Raw genomic sequence first — 9,756 nt, 5'->3', positions numbered from 1 at the left:
CACTTAAGCATCGTGTATGCATGCAATGTTCGAAAGATACTGTGCACGAAAATGTTTTGATCAATTGATAGGTAAAAAATACTTTCATTCACCGAAGTTTGAAAAATAAAAGCAGCCGTATTATCGATATTTCATATGATATAAGAGAAAGATATGTTGTCAATTCCTGTCACTGAGGAACGTTATTCAAAGAATTATCGTGCTCTTATACCTAAAAATCAAATTTCCAAAAGAAAATGGACATACAGTATATCCTTTTTAAAGGTATATAAAAATTTATAAATTTTTTAGAAGTATCACGATCACTAATAAATATTTTGTAGCTTAAATTAGTGTGTTATTGCCTACATAAATACGGAAGCAGAAGCCCTACATGATAATGAGAAGAGTTGGCCCAACATTTTCAATACAGCAAAATCATTGAACAGGGATTCGATATCAGATGACCACTCAAATGGATATACACGGTGTATTAAAAGCGACTCAAAATGTTACATCTTGCAGACAAAGATTTTACACACCTTTCCTTTTTGCATATAAATACTTCATAATGTTTCTGAAAGGTAATTTATTCAATATATGAATTGAAAATTAGGTGCAATAAAGTTAGTTAAACATCACTCTTGTTTTATGTTTACTCTTTGAGAACCTAGGATATGAAGTCAAAGATCAACAAGGAAAGAAATGAAGGCTCATTCAATGAACAACCAAGCAATATTGGACCACAGGCATGGAGTACCATATATTTAAATATTTTATCACATTTGCTTAATAATGTCTTCCAGCAAATACAAAATTAAAAATATACTTATTTCATAACGTGCATGGAAACTACAATATGGACATAAAATTTCCATTATATCAAAAACAGTGTTTTATTTTATACTTATTTTCATTTGTCTATAAAACAACAATAACTAGCAAACAAAACTCTGTATACTATTATAAACGTGCATTGAACCCTTACCACGAAAACACCCGAAAGACCCTTCAATTTTTAAATGAAATTGGCCATATTTCAATTTGGACAGAATCATTTACGATTTTGCTTTTGGGTAAATGTCAAAATATTTTCATTACAAAATGCATTTTTTAAGAATTTCAATATGCTCAAACTAGAGACCGCAAATGTTAATGGAATTCAATGAAATTTCATATTGTGATCAAGGCTGAAACGAAAAAAAAACAGTAAAATTCTGTGTAGGGTTAGCGAGACTGGCGTTTTAGTTTTATATCCATATACTGTTTTGAAATACCAAAATATCATGTTCAAGGGCAGATAACTCGAGAAAGAGGTCGATTGCCCGACTTGTTTTTCGCTCAAAATGTTTCTGTTATCATATTCTAAGACCATGCAAAAAGAAACTAATCATTGTTAAGTAGTAATATGAATTTATCCAAAGCCCTCCTTTTCTTTTTCATGTATATCATCATTTCAGTCGGCTTTAATATGTAAATTGTATTTAATTAAGTCCGCTAGAAGATAATTATTATTACATAGTTCAATTGCTATGGGTATTGTTATTATAAGTGTGTATTTAAGTGACTTGGTCATTTCAAGTTTTATAAACCATTACATGCGTTTGATTTTTTTTTAATAAATCATTCCGTGGTTGCAATGATAATGATGTTTAGAGGAGGCTATGATCATTTTAGGATTTATAAGTAGCGCGTCCAGCAAATGCATTTTTAACGTTTCGTGTAACAGTGCTCCTTATTTACAATCTTGTTTGTTTTGTATATTGTGTCTTGTCTGTGAGGTTTTTCTTTTCTTTCGAATGCGCTGTACATTATTAAGACTATATACACATATGCTTGATCAAGACACTCCCAAACCCAGTCTCGATGGCACAGCCAATCTACAACTCTAGTTGAAAAACAGTCCAAACAAGTATGTTTTAAGTTTGGCCTTAAACTGATTTTCATTGGTAATGTCCTTTAGATAGTCTGGCAATGAATTCCACCATTTAGGTCCCACAATAGCCAAGGATCTATCAGCAAGTTTTGAATTTGTTGATGGTATATCAAACCGAATGTGGCTAGATGATGAGGATCTCAGTCTTTTCCTGTACTGACTCTGGCATTTAGTGAACAATTTACGAAGATACAATGGAGCGGTGCCATTTGCAACACGAAACACAGTCACAATAACTTTGTACATGATTCTTGCTCGAATTGGAAGCCAGTGGAGTGATTTAAGAATTTTAGCACTGGATTGATAGCAGCATAATTCTGCACACGTTGTAATTTATCAAGTTGATAGGCTGGAATATCAGCGAATAATCCATTGCAAAAGTCTAAATGTGAATGAATCAAACCGTGAACAAGGATTTCTGCAGATTTCTGAGTGAGATGTTTTCTGATTGCTTTCAAATTTCTTAACTGCATGTGTGCAATCTGACACTTCTTTTGAATATGGATGTCAAAACTTAAAGTGCTGGTCATCTGTACTCCATGGTCTCTCACATTGTCAACACAGTTGAATAAAAGAATGAATAAATTATGTATGGGAATCTGTGTTCCCTATAACGGGTCAAGCAAAGTTGAAACTTCCTAAACAAACTGCCTGTTTTTTTTAAATGTCACTATATATTCACATTGTGACCACCTATAGTGTGTAGATATTTAAATCTAACATATCTGCTTTGTATGACGTCAAAACATGTTAATTCTATGTTCAGAAAAAGATTGTGCAGCAATTATCAATACTTTCTAATATCAAATTTGAGCAAAGAATACCTTTGAAGTTTCAATTCAATTCCATCATCATTGTATTCCAAGTCTTAGCGCTTTTTAGCGACTGTGTCCCCATTTTTGCTTCCCAGGTATCTCATAATTTTTACAACTTTTACGATCTTCTTTCTTAATTGAGTCACTTGGCTATCAATTCTGATTCTTAACTTTATCAGGAATTTGCCCACACAATATTTGAATTTAAAGCGTTGCCTTGTTGTCTCGTTTTGGTTTATTTTATGCCTTTCTATATAACTTTCCTAAAACCTAGTAACCAATTAATTTATACAAAAATAAATATATATATAACATGAAACCATTCTTTATCAGACATAATCTTTATTGTTCGTTTTAGACTTTTCTAAATGTATTCTGCAAGAGATGAAATAGATTTCAATTACATTCATGTTAAATTTTTAATTTGTAAGAAAGTCAATATTCTGCTAAACAGTTAGCATTTAATATCGTTTCCAGTATTAAATGATATTCCCCAATAGATCATCGCACAATTGGCATTAAACCTCACCTTGTCAATGTTAATTGCCATGGAACACATTGATCATGTCTAATAAAACGATAATGTATAAGACGGAACTTGTAATGGAGAATTGTGAGAAAAGAATTGCCTTGTATAATAGTTTTCATTAAAGATGTTGAATCTTATTAACTTAAGTATGATTAATTGGACGAACATGAAATGTCCATTTCGTTTTTGATTCAGATAGCTTAACGAAATGGAAGATTGTAGTCGAAATAAAAAGCCAACAAATTTTCTAGTTTTAAACGCTTTACTTTTTACATACGTAGATAATTTGTTTATCGTTTGTCAAAAATCATATGAGGGACATTGAATATATTTTTACCGTTATACAAATGCGTATCGTGTTACACATAGCTTAGACTCTGTTTCATGCATATGTACGGACATTCGGAAAAAAATTTACATAGCAAACACATTTTTCACTTTTACCTACTAAGGATTTAATGACAATGAGAACATTTTTCAAGAAGAGCAAAGAGTGCACTGAAAAGTTCGCGCAATGCTTAGCTTTGCCTCGCCTGATATCAAATCATATTTAGGCATTGTTTGCGGGAGTAGTACCCTATCACATGCCACTGAGATGGTCCCGGGTATAGTGGTCCTGGGTATAGAAATTCAATAGAACAGATATTACAGATGATCCCCGATATGCCTGTCAGTCTGTCACACTATAACAACATCCGAAAGTGATACTGAAGTTACATGTAAAGATTGCCCACTATACAATGTAGGAAACTTGTCCTTTATGTATCAAGCAGTTTTTATATACTGACAGATAAAATTCCGTAAAGTTTGTACCCGATGGATATCTGGCGACCTCAGTGGAGACCAAAAGAGGAAGCGAATTCCCTCACAACTATTCGATGAGTACAAACATTTAAGAATGAAAAGGCATGTATAAAAACGTTAAGTACTGACAATTAAACACTTGATTTCTGGACGAGAGAATACAGCAAGATAACAAAAGTCAATTCTGTGAACATGATTGTATGCCCAAAGTTGCTTGTAATTTGGAATGTTAAAGTGTCACAGGGTCAAATATACATTACATGTAATGCTAAGTGTCCTATTTTCTCGTTATGTACATGTTCATGTTTGTCTTGTAGAGTATGTTTTAATATCCATGTCCCTTATTGTTTTCCGTAGTTCATACTTTACTTCTTACACTCGTAGCTCATAGCCCATTATTTTTGTGATTACGGTTGTGTCTATAACGTTCTTATGGTACAATGAAATTTATTTATAAGTAACCTGTAACGAATTCCATTTTGTTTACTTTAAAATGTACAGTACCTGTAAATTGAAATGACAAAAAGACCATCCGGTGTTTATAAAACAACTTTAAAATATTTTGTTAATGATTTTAAATATTAAATAATATGCCAGCAAAAGTTTACTTACCTGATGATACACTTCTTCTTCTATAATCAGCGATAAAGACGTAAATCACAAATTCACCCCGCGATATTTACCATTTACCGCCATGATAGTTTTACTTGTGACGTCATAGTTGTCTACGTCATTCGAAGTATTTCGTGTATGGTGAAATTTATGGGCCATTGTTAAATTGTTAGAAATTAACATTATTTAAAATGCATTTACACAATTATGCTTGTCGGATTTTTTGGGATTTTCTTTAAAGTACTTATTACAGTACGTGCTTTCATACAGTGTCAACAGAAATTCTGTTGCAATTATGTCTACCCTTATTATTTCATTGATTAGCCTAATATCTAATAGGCGTCACTGATACATTAAAGTACTTAACAGCCTTTTTCAACCTATCTAATTATTATTTCTTACTGATTTTCGATTCATGCTCCAATTTGCACGACGCATGAGCACTTTAATTATGTTTGCCACGGTTGTGTTGAACTGAATAATAAACATTTGAGTCTCGCATACTTGTCTTTTTTAAGGTAAATAGACTTTTGTAGATGATGCCAATATCTTTCGTATACAGTATATTTTGCCATTCTCCAGTCTGGTGATTTTCATATATTTGAACATGAGTTGAAAAATTGTTGTCGCAGGCCACGTTCTGTTGAACTGAAGAATAAATATTTTGAGAAGCGTATACCTGTCTGTTAACAGACTCCTTTAACCAAGGTCCAGAACTCAAAAAAGAGTCAACGAATCCCATTTGTTTCTTTTGGGCTGCGAAAAAAATAGCACATACAACGATGTCTTTAAAGAGTTATATAGAATAATTTAATTACAATTTCAAAGTTCACAAAAAATGATATGCAATGTAAAGGCCAATGCATTAAACATATATTCACTGTATAGTATTTAAACAATCGCTGACAACCTTTTTTCTGTAATTACACACCAAGACATACCTATATTGACGTATCAAAACCACATTTATACATGAAACAGAGTCGGTTTAAAAATTATGATAAACACTTTGGTAAGTAAATTCATAGGCACTAACTTGAAAATGATTAGGATATATACAATAATGAGTTAATGTGACAGTCGCAGGCTCGTCACGTTCATTTTCCCTGCACAGGAATAAATGAATAATCGTACAATCCTCAACTTCAATGATATAACTACAGTATTGCACTTTATACTCGTATATATAACGATATAATGTGTATGTACATATATAGTTCACAAGGTTATAAATTATAACAGCGTTCTTCATCATGGAGAAAGGATATTGGAAGAAGTCTTCGCATATTTTATATGATTTTATAATGCATTAAATGTTTTACAGTCTGTTTGTGTCCTACAATAATTGAATGACAACGAGAGACATGTGCATGATTTAACAATCAATATTGCAGAAGAGAAGTTAAAATCAATTATAATACTAATTCTACAGATATAATATCACATTATTTCTTTGAGCCTTGCTGCTTTTCTTGCTGATGATCAGGATCTTTATGTTTACAGATGATCACTGGCACGTGAGAATGATGAAGCACGTGATCACTAACGCTACCTAGCAACGTGCGTCTTACAGTACCCATACCACGTGTTCCTGTAATTATCATGTCCACTTTCTCATCTTCTGCAACACGAAGTATTTCAGATCTAGCTGGTCCACTTGTACGCTTAACTTTGCCGTGAAGCTGAAAAGATGATTGATTGATTGATTGATTGATTGATTGGTTTATTGATTGGTTGATTGATTGATTTCTTTTTATCCAAATATATATTTTGTATAATTAATTAAATCAATTATGCTTCAACTTTACACGGTATATACATGCATGCACTCTTTTTGTTGTTACAGAAAATACAAAATGATTTCAAACTTACTTCGGCGGCTTTCATACGGTCTGTAAGTTCACGGAGATATTTATCGCAGGATTCCCTTTCTTTTTCTATACTTTTCATAAGCAACCCAGATGCTCCGATATCTCCAGCTATGAAAATAAAAAATATACAATTTATAGTATCTACCAATTGCGTAACGACATTCTTTACCTACATTTATTTCCGGGTTTCGTATTTAAGTGATTTTTGACACTTGTTCGTGTTAATATTTTTTTCTTTCCATTATACGTTTTAAAACTATGTGAATTACTGGCTGCTACTTAAATTCTGGAATGTTTTTACTTGAAACAAGCCGTTACAACAATCAAAATGTGATTAGAATAGAATAATTTAAGTAAAAGAATATTTTACGTACGCATGGAAGCTAAGCTGTTCATCTCCACACAGTGAACCAATATAACATAGTCAGAAGGTTTCTTCACATTCTCCAAATACCCTGAATAAAAAGGTTTTTTTACAATTAAGATATCACTTTTAAGTTGTAAGCTTCCTATCTAATCATTCTTACCTAATAAAACGTCCCCGGTAGAATAAAGGCTCTGTGGGGAGAGGTGGGGAGACAAAAGAGAAAAGTTTGGCACTCACCATTTCCCATAGTACCTGTTTAAATATATGTATTAATATAAAAATATACACGAAAAAGGTATTGTATAACCCAATTCTTTTAACTTTATCAAAGTATTTTAATCGTTACTCTATTTGAGCCGCGCCATAACAAAACCAACATAATGGGTTTGCGACCAGCATGAATCCAGACCAGCCTGCGCATCCGCGCAGTCTGACCAGGATCCATGATGTTCGCTATCAGTTTCTCTACTTGTAATGGGGTTTGTAAGCGAACAGCATGGATCCTGATCAGACTGCGCGGATGCGCAGGCTGGACTGGGTCCATGCTGGTCGCAAACTCACTATGATGGTTTGGTCATGGCGCGGCTCATTCTTTTTTGTAATTTGAATTTTGACATTCATAGCACATCGTTCATCAATATAAGTGACATTTGTGTGAGATTAGGTGATTGAAATATTGCTATAGCTTTATTCCTAGTCGTTATGCGGTAAAAGCATGTCTACTTTCGTCTTTTTTCTTGTCTTTCAAACAACTTTCCTTTTCCTTTTATCACTTAATTGACATTTAGTTCTGACACAAAACACGTGAAAGTACAAGTACATAAGTGCAGATTCTCAAAAATCAATGCTTACAATGTTCTATCGTGAAATACCTAATGTTGCAATACCTTATTCAATGTATATTTGTTCTTATACCGCAATGACATATTTCTAATACATGTATTATTCTAAGAGTTGGTGCCATATCATATTACAAATCCAAGAAAATCATTAGGTATACAAAGAATAGTTCCTCTTTATTTCTTGAATTGTAGTCATCCCCCAAGGTCTTCATTCCATCATAAATATCATATTGTTTTTAGTTTCAAATTACCCATTCTTGGCCTTTGATTTAACAATTATTGTAAAAATATGTATATTTCCCATATGACTGAGCGCGTTTAATGTTAGTCAACACTTTAAACCGGGTATAAAACATAAAGCGTATTTTCAAAAAAACATTCAAAATATGCCATGAAATAAAACGTATAAAGTTATATCAAATAAATGGTTATATAGGGAAAGCATGAATGCCACATTTTTGTGTAATTGATTGAAAGTCAATCACGTTAAAAGTTCATGACCCTAATGTATTAATCAAACATCGACACGAATTTTATCACTAAAAGTTTTAAAATGGTCGTTTAAATTTTTATCACTTGTGTAAACAGGTATTCTTAATCAATTCAAGTACTTTTGTCCGGTGAACTTTTGTATCTTGTTTTGGAACCAGCTATTAATAGAAATATTAAAGACAAGGTTCACCTAGCTGTAAAGGTGGCATTAATTGAATGAGAAAAGAAACTGTGTAGTTTTAAAACATTATACGCTCAATACATTAAACATAATTGTAGTATTTGCTATGTTTTTTAAACTATGCGGATCGTTGATTTTATGTTTATGATCATGTAACAGTTATCGGTAAAGTATTTCTTTCAAGCATAAACTTTTAATACATTTATCTTATTTTTAAACATGAATTACAGATGATAAAATAGAATTATATAATATTTATACTTACAATCAAAAGCATAATTGCAATATTTACTTCCGTCCATAGCAATTAAGATTCTATTTTCTTTTACTGACTTGTCAGCCATGCTTCCTTCCTGGTAGTTTAAAAAGTGTAAACACAAGTAAATTGAACTGACGCGGAAAATAAGTTGAAAACCACCGATTTATAAATAAAACAGTCTTAAAACTAGGCGTGTATCTAAATTGACTGTTCTGCGTTTAAGCTACGAATGTAGTGAGAAGAAATATATCAAGTGTGACAAAAAATGATACCTGTTTATATTTTGACCAGTCGTCAGATAAGGATATCGTCAGGTCAGCTGAAGATTTAATGTTGTTTTAATTAGGTAGTAATCATCTTATTAAAACTGAGTCTCAATGGTTTATGTCAGAATGCGCATGTTCTGTCACGTGTTTCATTCAGCAGACGACAAATTGAATATAGTGGATAATTCCGATAAATATGATAATTAAATCATAACCAGAAAACATGTTTACATTGGTACACATCTAAAGTTAGAAGAGCAACTTATCATAACAAATTAAGATAACACATATTATTTGTTTTATATTGCTGCTACTTTGTTTGTTTGTTTTTGTTGTTGTTATTGTTGCTGTTAATGCTGCTGATTGTTACTGCTGCTGCCGTTGTTGCTGCTATTGATGTTTCTGCTGCTGCTTCTACTAAAGGTTTTGTTGTTGTTGTTGTTGTTGTTGTTGCTGCTGCTGCTGCTGCTGCTGCTGATGATGATGATGATGATGATGATGATGATGATGATGATGATGATGATGATGAAATTTTCTATTAAGATGCATAATCATTCATACGTGTTTTATTAATGTTTTTATAGAAATTAATAATCACAAATCAGGGTTGTAGCATTGTTTCAAATAAGTCAGTAACCTCAAAAAAAGGTCGATGGATTACATAATTTACCACTCATCATCATTATTCATTGGAAAACTTGAAGTACTAGAAAGTAAAAGTACAACAAAAGCCTCAGGTGACTGAAAACAGGATGACAAATGAATTAGAAAAATGTATTCACTTAATATTTAGGCAAATCAAT

The 9,756-nt window shown here is 32.2% G+C and overlaps 1 protein-coding gene across 2 annotated transcripts; it reads right to left on the bottom strand.

Moving 5' to 3' along the window:
• Positions 1–5,462: 5,462 nt before the first annotated feature.
• On the bottom strand, positions 5,463–9,093 carry LOC132732863 (universal stress protein Sll1388-like). Of its 2 annotated transcripts, XM_060719386.1 has the most exons (5): positions 8,960–9,093; positions 8,694–8,781; positions 6,921–7,001; positions 6,548–6,654; positions 5,463–6,357 (listed from the first exon to the last, which is right to left on the bottom strand). In XM_060719386.1, exons 2-5 carry the CDS (start codon positions 8,770–8,772, stop codon positions 6,121–6,123), a joined length of 504 nt encoding a protein of 167 aa, XP_060575369.1. In that variant the 5' UTR covers positions 8,773–8,781; positions 8,960–9,093; the 3' UTR covers positions 5,463–6,120. The 2 variants fall into 2 exon arrangements, with proteins under 2 accessions (XP_060575369.1, XP_060575368.1); XM_060719385.1 differs by lacking the exon at positions 8,960–9,093 and having other exon boundaries at positions 8,694–8,924.
• Between the last annotated feature and the right edge of the window lie 663 nt (positions 9,094–9,756).

This window comes from Ruditapes philippinarum, unplaced genomic scaffold, assembly GCF_026571515.1.
Source record: "Ruditapes philippinarum isolate M1 unplaced genomic scaffold, ASM2657151v2 ctg164_1_1_1_1, whole genome shotgun sequence".
Lineage (NCBI taxonomy): Eukaryota > Metazoa > Mollusca > Bivalvia > Venerida > Veneridae > Ruditapes > Ruditapes philippinarum.
This window is presented reverse-complemented; position numbering and strand designations above follow the sequence as displayed.

Excerpts from the sequence above, each read along its gene's own strand:
- LOC132732863 (XM_060719386.1), bottom strand. The coding sequence starts at position 8,772 with ATGGCTGACAAGTCAGTAAAAGAAAATAGAATCTTAATTGCTATGGAC. Across the intron at positions 7,002-8,693 it reads TTGCAATTATGCTTTTGATT|GGTATTTGGAGAATGTGAAG; the intron begins GTAAGTATAAAT and ends CTTTTTATTCAG. Across the intron at positions 6,655-6,920 it reads GAACAGCTTAGCTTCCATGC|CTGGAGATATCGGAGCATCT; the intron begins GTACGTAAAATA and ends TTATTTTCATAG.